The sequence below is a fragment of the Tiliqua scincoides genome, chromosome 2 (assembly GCF_035046505.1).
Source record: "Tiliqua scincoides isolate rTilSci1 chromosome 2, rTilSci1.hap2, whole genome shotgun sequence".
NCBI lineage: Eukaryota > Metazoa > Chordata > Lepidosauria > Squamata > Scincidae > Tiliqua > Tiliqua scincoides.
In genome coordinates, this window is record NC_089822.1 from 204,870,458 (window position 1) to 204,890,377 (window position 19,920).

Sequence of the window (19,920 nt, forward strand, 5' to 3'; positions counted from 1 at the left end):
GCTCAGGACTTCAGCTCCCAGAGGGCACCGCGGTGGCGGCACCGGCACCCGCTGAGCGGTGAAGCAGAGCGAGGGATCGGTCAAGGGAAGGAAGATGGTGGAGCAAGCGGCGTGGTTCCCCCGACAGGCAGCGACCGCCCTCGCCAGTCCCCAGCGGAGAGAGCCCGCCTGGCCCCGAGCCGACTCCTGATAACGCCTGGCCGGCCATGCCCCGTTCGCGCCGCGGCTATGGAGCCCGCAGGGGCGGCCGAGGTGAGTCTGAGCCCCCGCCAGGCACGCCTGCTCGGAGCAGCCCCGGTGCGGTCAGTGCGCTCACTCGCGGGGCAGTGTGGCTGGGCTCGCAGAGCCCTCAGAAGCCAGTCCCATTGGAGGCAGTGGGCTTACTCCCAGGAAAGGTGGCCAGGGCTGCAGCCAGAGAGCCCAATCCCACGCCTCTACTCAGGAGTCAGTCCCACTGGAGTCAGTGGGCTTACTCCCAGGAAAGGGAGGCCAGGGCTGCAGCCTTAGTTGGCAGCGGGACGGGGGCGGCAGGAGGCGGCACCCGGATGGGCCACTCGGATTTAGTGCGGCTCCGCTTCTGCCCCGGAGCCCTGACAGCTGTTGCGTTGTCGGCGCCGCCCCGGGCTGGGGAGAGACGCGCGCGCCTCCCAGGCAGATCTCTGCCTCCTCGGCCAAGGTCCGGCCTCTCTCGCTGTGTCTGTGCAGCACTGGCGACTCCTGGAGTGGGGTGAACGCAGGAGATAATGAGAACTGGTGGCGGCGAACGGGGCTTGGTTCGGGCAGTCCACACTTACCTGGGAGTAAGCCCCATTAACTATAATGGGATTTACTTCTGAGTAGACGTGCATTAGGATTGGGCTGTCTGGCTGCAGTGCTATCCACGCTTTCCTGGGAGTAAGCCCCATTGGCTATAATGGGACTTTTTCTGAGTAGACATGCACAGGATTGGGCTCTAAGATTGAGAGCTGCTGGATCGGATTTTGCACTTCAAAGCCTGCTGGACCCCTAAAGATCTTGAGGAGTAGGGGGCGACGTGAATCGCCTTTCCTGATGAACTCCTGAGACTTAATATCGCTTCTCAGAACTGCACCATGTGGCTTTTTAAAAGGCCTCTTGCCTCTTCTTTTCCTAATGACATATTCCACTTGGGGGGTCAAATCCCCTTTCTCGCCTTTCCCACTTGGGAAAAGTGGTCTCTGGGAGGAGACCAGAGAGTTTTAGGAAGCCGCATAAAGTCCATGCATGGGCTGCCTGTGAAGAACACTCTTGTTGGCATCCTTCAGTCTCGGAAGACTATGGTGTCACGCTCTGAATTGTGTTCTGGAACAGAGTGTCCTCTCCAGTGCGTGAAGCCTGGGTAAAGTAGGTATGGAGGATAGGCTGTTACCCATGCAGCAAATCCCTCCTCTCCACGTCGCTGAAATGGTCACACTACTGTGTATTTCCATTTTGTGTAGGGACCTAGGGAAGTTGCATCCCGTCTACATGAAGCTAGGCATATGTGCATGATGTTGTGGTCTACACTAGGGTGTTTTTTTTGCAGTGGAGTGGCCTTAGCAGTTATAAAAAATAACCAGAGGTGCATAGATGTGCACAGATGTGATGGGAAAGCCTTTCTCAGAACTTTCTGCCATGGTACTCCTGTGCCTCTGTAGCAGAAACTTGAGTGTAAATAGTTTTGCCGTTCTCCAATTGGTTCCCCCCCTCAAGTTCATTCATTGCTTTTATAAATTGTATTTTTTAATCTATAAATTGTAAGCTGCCTTGGCCATCTGCAAAAGTGGGATAAAAATCTTTTAAATAAATAAATATTACACTGCTTGTGAAATTTGCTCTGCAGCTTGTGGTGTGCCCTTTGTGTGCATTTTGCTTTGCCGCACTATGGGATGGAGAACTTCTTTTGTCTTCACTTTGATGGTCCATGAAAGGCCAAATCATTTTGCTGTAAGCCTATTTCTCACTGGGAGTGTGAGCCTGCATGTAGGCTATGCTACTTCAGGCTGCAGAGGGAACCAGGGCTCATGTCATGCAATGCTCCCGCATGCAAAACCACATAGAAAACTAGTATGCCATGGAACAGAGGCTCTGTTGTAAAGCAGTATATATATTTTCTTAAGAAGCTGAAGTTCTTTCAGTTGAGCCTTTCTGGAGAGATGGACACCGTTCCTCTAGCCAACACAGCTCTATATTGCGCTGATTTGGAGATTGAAATGTTATGCTTCCATGAGACTCTCTTGTTAAAGCATGCTGCTCAAAAGCATCGTTATTTTTATTATTAAGCATACTTAATAATAATAATAATAATAATAATAATAATAATAATAACAACTAGGTATTTCTATACCGCCTTTCTGGTCATCTGATTACTCCTCTGACTTTATTCAAGGTGGTTTACATAGGCAGGCGTTTCTAAAGACCTCGGGGATTTTTACAATCATAGAGCTATGATTCTTTCAAGAGCCAACAACATTTCAGAATGGATCATCCTGGTTTGGTCTCACTTCTGGCCTCCAGTTCTCCCACGCAGGCTGACAAGCAGCTCCACTTATACGCCACTTTTCAACTAGCAGTTCACATAGTAAAGTAAATCAGTGTTTAGTGACCTTGAATACTGAGTGAATGTTTAGTGACCGCTCTTAGTGATCTTGGCAGGTGTATACTGCTCAAATGTTACTTGGCTCCAAGAACATTTCGCTGCAAGTGCAGGTGTCTCTTGTGTGTACCTTCTAATCTGAGTGCCCTCCACACTGGGGTGAGCACCTTTTCTCATCTGTGGAATTCTCTAGAAGGGCTGGTAACTACTGTCTGGGTTGCTGTCTTTATTTCAGCTTGTCTTTGCTTAGATGTCATGCCATCCAGAAGCATCTCTGTTTCTCTCAGTGAAAATTAGCTGAACCCATTTATGTAACTGTGTTAACAGAAGGTTGTCTGGAAGCTCCCACGCATGTACTTTGTGTGCATCATAAAGGCAGTGCTGACCTTTGTGTTTATTAGGATGCAGCATATTTTTAAAATTATTTATCTAGAAATTTACTGAAAATGGCAATTTCTCAGGCACACAATAATATATACATTTTATAATTTTTATACCCATGCCCTTCTTCTAAGGAGCTCAGGATGGCATACGTGGTCCTCCCAACTAATTTAATCCTTGCAACAACCCTGTGAGGTAGGTGAGGCAGAGAAAGAGTGACTGGCCCAAAGTTGCTCAGAAAGCTTCATGGCTGAGTGGGGATTTGAACCTGGGATTTCCTGATAATCCCCTGATTACATGTGTATCTGCTGTTTATCTCTCTTTCTTTAAGCCTTTGCTGCACAGGAGCCCTTATAAGAGATCCCAAACCTTTCTTACTCCAGCAGAGTGATCTCTTAGTAGGATGGGACCACTGTATGATTCTGGGTGAGACTGCATACCTCTGTAGTCAGGGCAAAGAGTAACAGCTACCTGCTATCCTAAGAGCTCATATGTGCCCTGAGGCTGTGCTGATGTGTCTTGGTGAGGGAAGATCATTCTGGTAGACATTCAGTTGCCACGCACCACCCAGTCAGACCACACGTGTCTTTCCTGGCAGCTGTGCAGGACTCTGAGTGCTGTTCTTCTGGCATCTGTGTAGCAGGCAAGTTGCAGGCACTCAAAATAAACACCGCCTCAGCTTGGTCAGTGTGTGAAAGTTGCCGCATGTCTTCTGCTGGTCTTGCCTCTAGATTATTGTTCTTGCAGGCAGATCATGAGGGGCAAACTCTCTGCCCTGTTCTGTGTTTGGGGCTTAGAGTGCCTTGGACACCTCCTGGTGCCTGCTGGGTCTGGTGCTGAGTCGTGATTCCTGCCCTGCCTTTGTGCTGGGTGGCGCCATGCAGGTGTGTCAGCTGGAGGACCCAGCTGTGTACTCAGCAATATGCTTTCATCTGGCTCCTGCCACCAGTGCAGTGCTTTCCGCAGGCATGAAGCCAGTGACCTGTTAACCCTAAAGCAACCCTCCCTCGGTGCTGCTGGCTTAGCAAGCTGTGGCTTCGGTTTGTCGGGTGGTGAGTAGTGCTTGGTATTCTAATTATGTTGCCTTTCTTCTCCTTGTTCTGTCTTCGTTCTTTATTTCAGCACTCTACGCCTTTACGGAGATAGTCCATGGATTGGGAGACATTTTGCATGGCTGGTTTGCTGTCACCAGGCTGGTTGAACCTGTCACCTTGGGCAGCGGATTAGGGGATATAACAAGCTGGCAGGGGTCCTATGTGCCCAGCCTGCTACTTGTCTGGTCACTGGACCCTGCTGCCCCATCCTTCTTATGCATTCAGAGAGTGAGGAAGGTGGTGGGAGGGCTTGCCTCTCCCTTTCAAGCCTGCAGCTCTTTTGCTGCCACTTCTTATAAAAAGACCGGCATAGGGGCTGGGGCCAGAGAGGACCCACTCCCAGGATTCTTCTGGCCAAGCTATTTTACAAAAAGTGAAGCCTGGGCTGGCAGGCGCAGCAGCAGAACAAGTACAACAAAAACAGTGAGGTGTGCAGGTGTCATAGCATGTGCTCATTGAAGTAGGGCAGAGCTTTTCAGACTGGGGCATCGCAACACCCCAGCTTGTGGGCCCTGGCCTGTTTCTCCTTAAGGGGCAGGGGCAGGGAGGAGGCAGCGGCGCAATCCCCAGGATCGCACCACTCAAGGGGGCTGCAGGGGCTTGGGTACACTTACCAGAGCCTCCTGCAGCCTCCCAGGGGTGCGGGGAGCCCTGCGTGACTGTCCGCAGGGCTCCCCAATGCTTCACAAGTGAAAGTGGAGCCATCGCGCTCCGCTTCAGCTAAACCAGAAGTGGAGTGCGATCGCTCCACTTTCACTTTTGAAGCATCAGGGAGCCCTGCGGACAATCGCACAGGGCTCCCTGCACTCCCGGGAGTGCCTTCCCCCACCCCCTCTGCTTCCCCCCCCCGCCCCCTGAAGAACTCAAATGCTTCCCCCACCGGAGACTTCTTGTATTGTGTCTGCTTCTGCTGGTGTAAAAGTGTCCTGGCTATTGATATGTACAACACTTTCCAGCAGGTAGAATATGACTTTTTATAAAGTGTCATAAAGACAAAGCATCTGAATGGTTAAAAGACAGTGATCAGGCCCACTGATTATCAGCTGTAACACTAACCTTGCTTTTTCATACAGTTGCAAACTGACTGCCTTTGCATATGACTTGATAAAGAGTGCTGTTTAATTCAAAAATGTACACATAACTTGGAGCTCAGGTTCTTTGTTGGTCATGGCAAGATCCTGATAGTTGTAGACTGATCCCCACTCATGCATTTGGACTGTGTTTCATATGGGTTATGTGTCTCCTAGTATCTCTGGGAAGGGGAGATGGCTCAGGGTAGCAATTTGGCTTCCTTCCCAGGCAGCATCCACCCCTCACTTCTGCATGGTGCGATCTGAGGTGAAGCATTAAGAACATAAGAACAGCCCCACTGGGTCAGGCCATAGGCCCATCTAGTCCAGCTTCCTGTATCTCACAGCGGCCCACCAAATGCCCCAGGGAGCACACCAGATAACAAGAGACCTGCATCCCGGTGCCCTCCCTTGCATCTGACATAGCCCATTTCTAAAATCAGCACATACGCATCATGGCTTGTAACCAGTAATGGATTTTTCCTCCAGAAACTTGTCCAATCCCCTTTTAAAGGCATCCAGGCCAGATGCCGACACCACAACTTGAGGCAAGGAGTTCCACAGACCAACCACACGCTGAGTAAAGAAATATTTTCTTTTGTCCTAACTCTCCCAACACTCAATTTTAGTGGATGTCCCCTGGTTCTGGTGTTATGTGAGAGTATAAAGAGCATCTCTCTATCCACTTTATCCTTCCCATGCATAATTTTGTATGTCTCAATCATGTCCCCCCTCAGGCGTCTCTTTTCCCTCTAGCAGCTAAGCATGCCTCAGCTGCTGCAGTGTACAGTTCCTGGAGGGGCTGTTGTGCCTCTCAGCTGCAGAAAGGAGTTGAATAAAAATACTGCTGACATCTTTGGGCATGTGTAGCACCTAGAACTGTGTGCCTAAAGCATGCAGATTCTTCCACTATAACAGATGATGGAACTTGGCAAAGGTTTTGCATTGTTCGACAAAATCGGGGCTGATCCAAGATACACACACACACACTCCCGCACCTGAGATGATGTGCCAAATGCTGCTACCCGCTTTCCTCAGTGGTCTACTAACCTCCCCTTCTCCCACTCCCTGGATTGGAAAGAAAAAGGGAGATTGAGCAGAAGAGGATGTGTGGAGGAAAGACGTTGGGACGCACCAGCTCACCACTGTCCTCCACACTTCCTCTTTTGCTCTGTCTCTGCCCTTTCTTTTTCCAATCCAGAGAGTGAGAGAAAAAGCAGCAGCAGTGGAGGCTGGGTGGGTGGGTGGGACACCCCCTGCCTATATGCTGCCCAAGACACAGCTTGGCAGTCGGTTTGCTTTGGGGACTAAATGCACATTGCTCCTTCTTTCCGCTTCCACAAAGTGTCAAGGATGGCATGATCAACGTTGCTGGAGTGCAGTTGTTGAAAACTCTATTTAAAAACAAAAGATATATCTTACTCAGTGGTAAATGATATTTGGACAGACATTGAACTTTCTGTTTTATTCTTTCCCATGGCACTAGCGTGGTAGATTACACCGGTGAGTGGTCAATTTTATTTTAGTTTCTTTCAGTGTTGAGATCTTATCTTGTGGGTCTGTTAAGATTGCCTTAGAATCCCAGTGGACAACAGTGTGATTCGTATTTTCTGATATCTCCCAGCCCAGCACAGGCATCTGTTACCCACCAGCTGTCGTTCACCAAGAACAACTGAATTATTAAAGATTGCTTCTCCCCTGAGCCTCCATTGATTTATGGTTATGACTTATGTTTTACACCTCCTAACATCTTGAATCTGTTTCAGTTGACAATAGATCATTAAGCCATCTCTTGTAGTGTCATAGCATCTAAGTTAACTTAAAATGCAGTGAACCAGTAGTGTTTGATCAAGAATGTAGATATTCTTTAAGAGAGTGATAGCTCAAGCTGCCAGACAAATGAAATCTGAGTATTCTTTCTATCTGAGTTATTAAACTCCTAACAAAATTGGGATGGGTGAGGCTGATGGTATCTCTTCAGAAAGATAAAATGGGCTGCTTATCAGAGCCGCTTGGATTTTGTGGTCCTGCTTGGATTTTGCTATCAAGATCAAGGATAATACAAATGAAAGGAAATTAACCACAGTTGTTTTGAATATAGTGCTGTGCTATTAACAAATGTATCCAACTAGGAGCAGCATTTTTTATATCCCTTTTTAAGCACAATTCTCCCCTGGAACTCTGGATATTAATTTAGTCAACCTTGAAACAGGGTCCTTAGTAACCCAAAGGAGGGGAAGTTGGTGCAACTGCATGTGTACCTTTCAGAAAACGACCATCTCGTTTTTTGAAAGCAAGGGAAATTTTGGGGGTGAGGAAAGAGAGTTGGAAGTGGCTGGCCCTGGTGTGTCTACTAACTTTGATGTCATCAAACTAATTCATGGTGTTTCTGGTAGTTCTTGTCCTAAAGACTAAGATCAAAAATAGTATCTGTTCTTATACGATTTGTGCATCCTAGTTTTAATAAGGGGGATAGAAATCTCTCTGACTTTCGAAGTCTAATTGATAAAATTAAATATATACACTAAATCAGTTTCTCAAACTGTGGGTTGGAACCTACTTGGTGGTTTGGGGCCGGATTTCTGTTGGGTCTTTTCGTGAAATTTTTGTTCTGAGCAGATTGTCCATCTGCCTTCTGTTTGTGGCAGTGCTGTCTTACTAAGGGTTTTAAAGTTCTTTGAGATTTGAAATTTTGTACAGCCTATGGCTGAAACAAATTGAAATTCTATTCTTTAAAGTTTAAACAAACAAACAAAAACTCTTACAGTGCAAACCTGTGCACATCTACCCAAAAGTTACATTGTATTCAGTGGGGCTTACTTCCAGGAAAATGTGGATAGGATTGTAACTGAGTTGCAAGGTGGAAGAGGAAATACTCTCCACGCCCCCTTTCACTTGGAGGCTCCTACAGTCTCAGTACCTGCCCCATTTTTCTCCTCTTTCTTCACCATTTGTCATGTAACTCTTGCTTATTTGTGTCTGAAAAAATCAGTAACTATAGAGAGTTTACTCATGTATTTTTACGGAAGAAAAGGACAACCCTTGACTCTTTGAAGATCAGAAAGTGTTAAAAATGGTCTTCTTCCTATCCATGTCCTATTATTTCCCTCCTCCCTCCCCCACTTACTTCCATATGGTGCTGATTATCTCCTGGTCCAGGCCTTCAGTATTTCTCAGTAGGGTGTGTCTAAGCTGACACTGCTCATTTTAACCAAAGGTAGCAGCATGCTAATTCCTATCAAGTGCTACCAGGGACAGGAGGAGACCTTCTTGCCTTAGGTGAGTGAAGAATTGGGTGTTGTCATTGTCATGTTGGCATTTGGCTGTCTCAGCTTGCTTGGATTTTAAATTCTTTACATTGCATCAGGCTTCCTAAGTCTGTTTTAGGCAATGTCGGGTCTGGATCTGTTGGGGCCAATAGGGATAGAAGGGCCTTTATCTGCTTCCCTGCTGGAGCTGGGAGAGAAGCATGGTAGATCAGTGGACCACAAAGTACACAAACAAGCAAGTTAGGTGATGATTTCTCAGATGTAGCTTCCTACAGTGTGCATGCAGTCACTTGATAGGCTTACTGTGGAGCCATATGGAAAGCTAAATTACCCTGGCTTTCTCTTGCCCTGGCAGGCAGTTCCTCAGTTGGCTAAGTTACCATGCCAAGTGGTAAGAGAAGTGTTTCCACACATTTGTGGCAATATTATCTGTATGGGCTCTGAGTATGGTCCTTCCAAGTGGCACTTGCTCTCACTGTCCTTGTTTCCCAGATTCCTGATCAGGTGTGGAAGGGTGATAAAATTCTCCTTGCCCTTTGATGATCTAGCCAACCAGCTTATTAAGTGGTTATATGCACACAATGGTAAGTTATTTCTTGATATGTAGTAATCTGTATTTGCCCTCAGACACAGCTGGGGGGGGGGCAGAATTTACACAGCCTTCTCCAAACCCTTGAGATAAGATGCATTAGATATCTAGGTAAACACAAAGGTACAGAATTCAGTGGTTACTCTACAAATGAATGTAAAGCACCTTCACTTCTGTTGACCTCTTAACCTCCTCCTCTAGGACCTCCAAGCAGTGCCAAGATGGAGTCCCAGGCCAGCGATGATGAGGCAGCCAGTGAAGTGCTGAGTCATTGTAGCAGTGCAAGTGAGAGCATCAGTGTCGCTGAGGAAGTGACAGGTGAGCATGGACATGTGTTCGTGGCATTTGTCCTGGGTATGGGGGGAAGCATTTGATTTTGTAGCCACAAAACTTCAGCTGCACTGCTCAGAATAGGTTTTGCAAACTGAACACACACCTGCATTTGTTTGGCAACGTATTATGAGTCAACACAACTCTAAATTTTGTTTCTTAAGGGTGTTTCTCCAGCACGGAGAGTGGGAGGAGGAGGAGGAGGTGAAGAAGGAAACCCTGTCACTCATGGGAAAGCATGTGGGTAGCAGAGTGTATCTGCAAGGGCAGGGGGCTGAGTTTGGAATCTGTAAGAAATGATGATGGCTAGATCGCTTCTGTTTCTAAGCATTAAACCCACCCCATCATATATCTAATTGGTCTTTTAAGCATCTCACCCAGAAAATCAGGCAGGGAAGCTTTGGACTTTGGGGCTACACACATATAATTACAGTCATATGTCGCTTAATGTCAGGGATGCGAACTGACACCCCCATCATCAAGGGAAGCCTTAGAAGGTGATATGCAGATGTCTAGAAATCTCCATTCTTGTACCTTTGAATTGTATGCCACTTCATCATTCTGGCCCTCAGAGTAGCTTAAAACAGCGATTAAAAACATAAAAAGACATTTAAAAGTTCATTCATTACAACATAATTCCATCTGAACTACCCTCAAGCTAACAAGCGGACATCAGGAAAATTCAGAACTCAAGAATCGCAAAAGCCTGTTTGAAATTATAGAATAAAGAGCCATGTTGCCACTCAGCCCGTGTCACTCAGACTGGATTTACAACCCTTCTCATTCTTGCTTAAGAAATGTGAGATTTTCAGGCTGTGGTCCGCCTCCTAACTGATGCATTTTTCTCCCCTTTGGCTGTTTTTTGCAGGAGGCGAGGCAGTGGATGAGCAAGCACAGCAAGAGGAGGTGGAAGAGAAGTTGAAGGAGTGCATTGACAACGTGATGGACAAGAGGTGGGATGTGCATTACCTGGTGGCACTCAGTTCAAACGTCATATGAAATTGTAGCTCAAGAAGCTTTAAACTGATTTAACGTGACTTTTGACAAACTACGGACTGTGACTCTGAAACCATAACTAGAAGTGGGTTTGCAGAATAAGATTTCTTCTTACAGTTACTTGGCTTGATGTGATGTGGGGGTACACGCATTTTTGGCTGGCTTTGACAGCCAGTCAAAATTTGCCCTTGCCGCCAGCCTTGCTTCTTCACTTTGATATCAAAGCAAGGTTGTAGGCAAAAAAACAACAACACAAAGAACAACCCCTGCATTCCTCTCTGGCTTGGAGCTCTCTCACACCTTGGAGAAGGTGTGGTCTCTTCCCTGTAGCCCTTCGCTTCACACCCACCAAAGTTTGATGCCCCTGACTTGATGTATGAATTGACAACCCTTGCTTATGGCTGCTTCCAGAGGCCACTGCACTTGGAACAGATGGAATGGGAAAGCAAGCAAGCAAGTCAGTTGAAATTGTTATCAGTAGCAAGTCATGGTATGACGTGATGCTTGAGGGGAACCAAAATGTTCCTTATCCTGTTATATTCTGGGCCTTTGAAGGCACTGATTTCATCAGTTCAGATGTGTCCAATCTACTCTTTATGGCAAAGCTTTCCAAGATCACAACAGTGATACCAACAGTTCGGAGTTCTGGAGCAGAGAGCAGAACTTAGGCATGGTCTATTTGTCCACATAGTCAGTCAATCTAGGAAGCTACTAGCTTTGGTGCCTTTGTGTCACTTCTACTAAGCATTGTTGGTAAGACTGGTTTTGGTCTTGGATGGTCTCCTCTCTTGCAATACTACCCCATACATAAGATACTTCTGTTCACTTCAGGCTGTGCCAAAAGCCTCAAATTGCTCAGCAGGGCAGACTGTTTTCCCTATTGAAAACAACTTGGCAACAGTGCCAACTGCACTTGGCACCACTCTTTGTTACACAAGGGGAATTACTGTTGTTCTTCTCGTAGTGCAGCCAGATGAGTCAGTGATCTTCTGGACCAGTGGCTTTAAGGTTTTTTCCATAAGAGGCCTCAATCCCTCCTATGCTTGTTGCTTTCAAATGGCACTGAGCAGGTTGGGGGTTCAAATACAAGTTACCCTTTTATTTCAACTTACTTTTGCACCCAACTTGTCATGAGAGGATCTTGGACTCGTTGTCTTTGCATGCTGGGATTTTCAGCTGTGTGGTTCTGCCTCGCATTTTGCTCCTCTCAGGTTCTTTTCTCAAGAACTTCTATTCCACAAATCTGGGAAGAAACTGATTTTAGGGGTGTCGACAGCTTGCAAACAGGCTTTGCTCAATGTGTAGATGGATCTTCTTGTACTTTGCATACCCATATAGTTTTACTATGTGAGTTTGTGCACATCTGTGCAACACTATGTTCACCGTACATCCATGCCACTGAGAACTACGGTTGGTGCCGAGTGTAAAAAAACCCAAAGGCTTCATTTGTGCATTAGCTTAGAGAGTTCACACAGCGTACTTGTTAATGTCACATATGGAACAGTTCAGAGCTCAGAATCCAGTACCAGACATAGAATTTAGCTTTTGCTTTCAACTTTTACAAAAGGGCAACTTCAGGGTTGGTGTTTGCTGGGAACTGTTTGGTGAAGGCTGACTAGTGATGAGAAGGCAGGGCAGAGCCTCTGGTTGGCAGTGGTAGAAGCTTCAGCTCCTTCCATAGCTCCTTTTCCTGCCTCATGACTATGCTCTCTCTTGCTGTGCCTTTGCTGCCCATTGCTGGCCTGTTGTTGTCTTGTTCTCTACAATCCCAGTAATGTCCTGAATTTTGAGGAAGAGGAAGTAGGCTGAAATAATTTGCATAATTCATTTTGAAAGAGTTGAGTTTCTTTGGTGCAAAGTTTGAATTTTCGTGAGGAGGTCTTTCTATGAAAGGTTCCCAGAAAAAGTTGTCTAGAAAAGGTTCCTTGCTGTCACACTCTTGTTCTTTGTTTTTGAAACAACTTTCCAGTGCCAAGACACGGCAGGTGGCTCTGGAAAGCCTGCGGCTGGCATTCTCCTCCAAGATACTCTTTGACTTCCTCTTGGAACGCAGGCTCACCCTCACGGACTCCTTAGAGAAGTGCCTAAAGAAAGGTAGGTCCCCAGCCCTTGAGGATGTCCTTAAATATTCTTTCTTCATTGCTTTATTTTCCTTTTTATAATTTGATAGTTTTAAATCTTCAGGAACAAATTAATACTTTAGCCTTTGTGTAATGCTTCCTGTGCATTCCCAGCAGTCATTGCAACAATAATGGCCAGTATGGTTATCCCCGTCTTTCAAGTGCAGACAGAGGGTAATGCTGCTCTGGCCAAGGCTTTGAATCAGGAACCAACTGGAAAAGAGTCCAAGATACAAGTACATAAACATTTCTGTAACAGGGCAAACAGCCACTGTGGGGTGTGTTTCTTGTTGAGAAAGCAGTGCAGAGCGACAAGCCCTCCCAGGGCTTTGATCTGAACTGGGCCCCATTGCTTTTTACAAAGGTTTATAAAGACAGGAAATCAAATCATGGATCTCCATCTAGTTTGCCCTATGTCTCTCTAGCTCTTACCATTGATTGATTTTTCAGTAGTCTTTTGCAGATGTCCAGTCTCTGTGAAGACTGAATTTGTAATTGAATTGAGTCCCTGGGATTGCGCAACTGAGCCTTTCCTTCCACTGTTGGTACTCATGGGCTTGCCCTGTTCCGGTTGCAGGGAGCTACAGACAAACACTGAACACATGGAGGAGTGGAGCTGACTGGCAGGCATCAGCGGTGGGAGGTGGAGCTTAGCAGGGCAATCCCAGGGGCCCTTCACACATTCATTCTCGCAGGGAGTTAATATCTAGTGTTGTGTGCTGTGGCATGTGTTGAATCTGAGAAGAAGGCAACTGTGTCTCTTCCTCCTCTCAGGTAAAGGGGAGGAGCAGTCCCTTGCTGCTGCTGTTCTGACACTACTGTGCCTTCAGATGGGCTCGGGGCCTGAGGGGGAGGAGGTCTTCCGCAGCCTGAAGCCCCTCCTCATCACCATCTTGACAGACTCCTCAGCCAGTCCTGTTGCTCGGCAAAGTGTGAGTAAACCTCTTTTTCTTCTACTCCAGAGTCAACCTTGGCACATGAGAAGCCTTGTGAAAGGAAGAGAGATGTTCCCAGGGACTGTTTATATGTTCAGAAAGATTGTTCAGAACAGTTTTGCCCTAATCTTGCCCTTTCTCCTTTTCCTTTTCCCCCCTGCAGTGTGCCACTGCTCTTGGGATGTGCTGCTTTGTTGCTGCGGCAGACATGGAGGTAAATCATGCTAACCTTTAACGTGACAGGTTTTAGCCAATTAAGCTACAAATGGTTCTTGCCTGAGTGCAGAATTGTATATCCCCAACAGAATAAGATTTTCTTGCATTCATTATTTTGACTGGTCCTGGTGGAGATAGGTGGGTCTCCAAAGGGAATATTTTTTTAATTTTGCCTTTTTTCCTAATAATCTGACACAGAATGAATTCTGAAAGGGGGCTTTGTTTGTCCTCTAAGTATTCCAGATTAATTTCTGGAATGGATTGGGAAATGAGTTTCACAAGGTGAAAGTGCAATGGGCACCATGGTTGCGATACCCTAAACAACACTGTGGCTTGAATTTTGGGGAGAAACGTCTGTGTAGTGTTGTGTTGTGGGGTGTTTGTGTAATCTTCTACAAGAAAAAACGCTTTTTAAATTATTTCAGGGAGCAGTTCATTGATTTTCTGAAAAGTATTAGCGGCCAGCACCTGGAGGCTCTCTGGCCAAATCTGGTCCCCTGGGGGCACCATCTATCCACTTGGTGGAAAAAGTGGCTTCTTGCGGGCATGATTCTTTGGGGGGCGGTTGAGATTCTGGCCCACCACCCTCATTTCTTGAAGTACCCGTTTAGGAAAAAGCTCTGCTAACCAGAGTTCTATATTAAATGCCCCAAGTAGCTGGCTCGTATAAACCAGTGAGTACAATGTTAAAGGCTGAGAGTTAGAGCAATGAAAAGGGCACTATAGCAGAGGTGCCTGCAGGACATCCTGTACTAAAACATCCTTATGGCTCAAGGAAATGAACCTTGCCTGTAGCAATGTGGGAAGGTGATAACTCTCAAAGGTTAATAATATGACCTGGGAATAAATTACATCCTGCCTCCCAGTGCTGCTTGCCCAGCAAGTTGAACCAGAGGTACATCCTTCTCCTTCTTTGTGCAATCATTGGTATCCCTTTCTTAGGACCTGATTTCCTGTCTTTCCTGCCTGGAAGGGATTTTTGGCGCTTCCTGCAACAAGGAGGCCAGCTCTGAGCCCTCCCACCACAGCCCTCTGCTCCAGGTCTTGCATTGCAATGCACTCCAGTCCTGGTCCCTTCTTCTCACCATCTGCCCAAGCACCCAGATCAAGAAGATCCTGGACAAGTGAGTTGCCATTCTTGCGTACAGCATTCATTTTGCCTGGGGGAACATTCCCCTTGCCTCTTTCAGTCCTGGCCATGATCTGTTTGCTGGCTCATGTAGAAAACTGGGATTGATACAGAAAGCTCACAAGGTCTTCCAAGGCACCAGAGGTTAGGATTGGGCATTGTGAAGATGGTGGGGACAGGATGTGGTCATGGATGGCCTGTTCCATAACTTTGTGATCTTGCTCTTCTCTTTGGCAGTCACTTACCTAAATTGCCTCTGATGCTGTCCAGCGATAACGTCAATCTTCGGATTGTGGCAGGTGAAACTATTGCACTGCTCTTTGAGCTGGCCCGAGACATGGAGGTATGTCATTGCCCTTCTGCATTTGCTCATTCACTCACACCCTTTTTCTTGTGTTATAGGCCCTCAGGGACTTTCCCCAACCAGGAAAGGATGGCCCACTTTGGAGCCACTGCCAGCCAATTCCACATTGCATCTTTTTTCCCACCTACTTTTTGGATGACTTGCTATAGTCTCTGAGCCTTGTGAAGTCTCAACAGAGACCGACGCTGTCTTGGTCCCCCCACCTGCCTTCCAAAAGTGGGTTAAAGCTTTTTCACTGCATAGCAGTTTTGCAAAAACTACCAAAATACATTTTAGATCCCTACAATATTGAAAGCAGTCAGATGGGCAGGAGTTATCTGTGGCATTCCTTGTGGCCTTTTCTCCCTTGGTGTTGGTCAAAGACTGAGTGATCCAAGGACAGCCTTGAATTAAATGTCGTCCCAGATTAAATTTGTTTGATTGAGAGGCTGGGGACATGATGCTCTTTCCTTGTGGAAATTAAATGAACATGGGCCTAATCAAGTTCCTGAACATGAGATACTTGGAGCCAGGTATCTGCCCTGGGAGCTTTCTGTGGGATACAGATATAAAATTTGGGGAAATGTCATCCTTCCTAGCTTTGTGACCCCTTATTGCCTTTTGTCCTACAAGCTGGAGTTTCTAGTTGATAACTTATTTTATCCCATTTTTGTCACAGGAGGATTTTTTCTATGAGGATGCTGATCTGCTGTGCACAAAACTGAAAGCCCTGGCCACAGATAGCAACAAGTACCGGGCCAAGACAGACCGACGCAAGCAACGCTCCATTTTTCGCGACGTGCTGCATTTCATTGAGGTGCCTTGACTGGCTCTTGCCATCATTGCATAGATCTGCAAAGGTCTCCGCCTAAGGAGCGTTTCAGTTCTTAATCTCTCAAAAAACAAGAGGCACTGGGACTCAAGTCTCCTATGAATTTTCATGCTCTCATAATCCCAGATTTGTGAAGGCTGTAATTGTTGAGGAAAACATACTCTGTGCATACGCGTACTAAACGTACTTTTATTAGAGGGCTTTTCTTTGTGATACTTCACATGTTCCAAGGTTCAGGCCTAGTGTTCAGAACTGGTACCAGCTAAAATACAAGCTTTGAGCTTACTCCATGATCTTAAGGAGATCAATCCATTTTAGGATCTTTTCTCCAGGGCAGAGGAATGGTCCTGGTGTTTGTCTTCCTGTTGATACTAAAAAGAACAAAAGTGTAACTACTTGGAACAGCTTTGCTGTCTTGCTCTTTCTAGTATAGGAGCCAGTGTGTAGTTTAAAGCCGGGGGTCCAAAATCCTCTGTAAATGACCCCCCTAGAGAGCAAGTGGTACACAGTGTTTGTATGAAATCTGTGAATGTCTGTGAGTGGTTTATCCTACATGGGCAGCCTTACCTAGCACTGAGTGAGACAACATTGAGCTGTCTTTGCTCTTCAGTCATGTGGGATCTGGTGTGGAGTGATTTCTGTTCTCCTTACCTGAATCCCCAAACCCCTTTTTTTCCCTTCTCCAGAATGGGGAATGCCATGAAGAGACCATCAAGTTTGGGCTAGAATGCATGTATGTGGACAGCTGGGCGAGAAGGAGAACCTACAATGCCTTCAAAGAAACTCTTGGTTCTGGAGTCAGGCATCATCTGCAGGTAAAGGCAGAGGCACCTGGTGTCTTCACTGAGAGACAAGAGATGTGGAGGTCTCTGGCCATCATAAAAGTGCATTGTACAGTGTGCTGCAAGCTTGAGAGCTGCTTTCCCCAGGGCTGGCCGTTTTTGTGTGCCTTGTGCCTTTAGGAACTTGTCCAGCTGTTCCATTCTTGGCTCCAATTCTTCTGCCTAATGGTAGTTGTCTTTTCATCCTCAGAACAATGAGTTGCTGCGTGAGATATTTGAGCTGGGCCCCCCACTAGTTCTGGATGCTGCAGCTATTAAAGCCAGCAAGATCTCGCGCTTTGAGAAGGTACGTTGGCAGCCTACTGGTATTTCTCTCCCTTTATGGCTGTCTTGCTTTGTTTCCTCGGGCCCTGGACTTTTCCTGAGATACCAGAAAAACCGTCCTGTTTCCTCTCCGGTGGCAACTTGCCAGAGGTCTCCACAGATGCCACTGGAGAGCAGTTGGTGTCCTGCTTCTGTCCTCTTACACTAGAGCCACGTGCAAGTTAAGGCTGAAAAGCAAGTCTCCAGCGTGTGTGGAGGTGGTTTACAGAAGCCTGCCTGCTTCTGAATATCAAATGCAAGAAAGGACCATTGCCTGTGGACCCTGCCTCGAAGCACCCCATGGGTCACAGTCGCCAACACAATGCTAAGCCCGATGAGCTTTTTTGGTCTGGTCTGCCTTTCCTGTGGCCTTGTGTTGTAGTATTCTTTCTGCGACTTAGGTGGAATTAATGGTGGGGATTCTCCCATCTGGATATGTTGTCCTGCAGGCATGGATTTTTCCTGGCAAGACCTTCCTCCACATGTCCTTAAATGCCTTAATTGGCAGTTCCCCCCCCCCCCCGCTGATTTTTGCCGGCATCTGTTCTTTTCTATCCCAACAGCACCTGTACAACTCAGCTGCCTTCAAAGCCCGGACGAAAGCAAGGAGCCGTGTTCGAGATAAGCGAGCCGATGTCCTCTGAGGGAAGGCTTCTTCCTCCTCCTGCCTTCCGTACGAACCAATGAACTACAGACCCGGACACTGTGAAATTTGTGGGTGGGGGGAGCATGGGGCAAAGGGGCCCTGTTGCCTCAACTCTGTTCAAAAACCAGGCTTGTGCCATGCCCCCCTCTATTCCCCCACCAAGCTCTGAGGGCTTTTATATATGTACAGAATACTATTTAAATGCCTTGGATGTTTTGAATCCTGATGGGATGGCGGTGGGCGGGTGCCATTTTTATTTTTTTAACCAAAAATCTAAGCGAGGTTGGGTAGTGGAGAGCCTTCCTGCCCCCCCACTGCTTTTTAAGCCAGTGAATTTGAAGCCTCCTTCCCTTGTCTCCATTGCTGAACATATTCTGCAGCTGCCATTGCAACATGCAGTGAAATCGAGGACCTGATCTTCTCCCACCTTTTCCTACAGCCGTAGGTTCTGCCATTGGTGGTCTCAGTGCAGGAGGCTGGTTTCGTGTGAGGGTGTCCAGCATAGAGGCAGTGAAAGGGCCTGGCTTGTGGTTGGGTGCCTTGGGTTCTTGCCCTCTGGTGCTGGTTGAAATTGTACAGTAGGAATCAGTGTAGTTGATTAAAGGCTGAGCTGACAACACCATGAAGGGGGTCACCCTTCTTCTCTGCCTCTGCAGTTGCTAATTTTTCCTTGTATGTTCCACAGTAGTCCCTCTCTGATGCATTATTCATCTCCATCCACAGTATGGTGTGCTCTCTCTCTCCTGCTCTCTCTCATCTTTTCACATTTGGCATTGCTCCACAACTCACACCCATCTCTTCTTTATGGAAAGCACCCCTACTTCAGTGATAGCATGAGGAGAAATCAACCAAAGCTGTGCCTCAAAGCAAGGGAAGTCCCTTGTGCTGCGAAGTCACCTTTGGACAGCCCTAAAAAACTCCTCTTTCTCATAAGGTGGGGAAACTCTCCCTGTGGTGAAGAAGTTCCCTGTGGTTTATTGGCTGGCGCAAAATAGGCTCAAAGAGCTTTGTCCCAATAACTTTTTGAAGCAACGTAGAAACCCTGAATTCTATATCTCTTGGCTTGTTTTGTATAATTTATTTTGCTTGTACTGCTTACTGGAAGTAGCAAGGATCTAGACAGGTGCCTGGTGTAGGTGACCTTTGAGGGAGGGGCTGTAGTTCATTGGTGCAGAGCACATTCTTTGCATGTGGAAGATCACAGGTTTAATCCTTGGCATCACCGGCTATGGCTGGAAAAGGCCCCTCCTGAAACCCTGGAGAGCTGCTGCTAGTCAGAACAGCTGAGTCAAGACAGTTTCCTAGATTTAGCGGCAACCCCTGCTGTAACTCAGTGGTCTGTGTACTTTCATTCCTGTTTTGGCAGCCATAAGGACTAAAACCCTATAATTACACACACACACTTCCTACCCACGTTCTAAGGAAGCTGAATTCTGTACAGCCTTAAGACTAAACCTGTATAGGATTGTGAAGCACTTTTTTGTATTTGCCAAGAATCCAAGAAAATCAACAAATGGAGAAATCCTACCGCATAGCCAGCTGCCAAACCGCTTTGTGAACCACATTTTGTTGAAAAGCGGTATATAAATGCTCAATAATAATTTACAATTCTGAGTGCCTGGCTTCTTTCGAGTGGGTTTGTTGTGTTTTTAGAGTGCATACCTTCAAGCTATACAGCAGAAGCTATACAGAAGCCAGAAGGGAAAGGTGGCTTGCTTTTAGCTTAGCACAGTTAGGCTGCAATCCTAATCACACTTTCCTGAGAGTAAGCCCCATTGAACAAAATAGGACTTACTTCTGAGTAGACCTGGTTAAGATTGTGCCCTCAATGACAGATATACTTTTCTGCAGAGACCTTACTGGATTTCTGGCTTTTTGTTTGCCCTGTCTGATATCAGCAGAAAGTGTCTGTTTTCACCTATTTGATTTTGAAACATAAGAGAAAATGAGACATATAATTTTTCGTGATTAACTAGAAGCTATGTGGTTGTCAACATGACTTCAGCAGCAGTTGTGTGGGCAGTTTGCAGTGTAAGGGTAGTATGATTCATAATGATTTGCAAAATTAGCAGTCTTCTTGCACGTCCTGTAGCACATATGGATGCAACGCCTTCCTTCTGTACGTTGCCTAGTTCCAGCTGAGTTATGCAGATCAGTACAAAGAATGTGCCCACCTGCATATATTTATGTAGTGGAAGTCATCTTGAGTACACTGTGTCCCCTATCTATGCA

At 46.6% G+C, this 19,920-nt stretch overlaps 1 protein-coding gene across 1 annotated transcript; it reads left to right on the plus strand.

The window, feature by feature from the left end:
• Positions 1-47: 47 nt before the first annotated feature.
• On the plus strand, positions 48-19,296 carry IFRD2 (interferon related developmental regulator 2). Its single transcript, XM_066615823.1, has 12 exons — positions 48-252; positions 9,198-9,314; positions 10,195-10,279; positions 12,292-12,416; positions 13,217-13,374; positions 13,541-13,591; positions 14,536-14,717; positions 14,960-15,065; positions 15,745-15,882; positions 16,584-16,712; positions 16,930-17,025; positions 17,606-19,296. Exons 1-12 carry the CDS (start codon positions 207-209, stop codon positions 17,684-17,686), a joined length of 1,314 nt encoding a protein of 437 aa, XP_066471920.1. The 5' UTR covers positions 48-206; the 3' UTR covers positions 17,687-19,296.
• Positions 19,297-19,920: the final 624 nt, after the last annotated feature.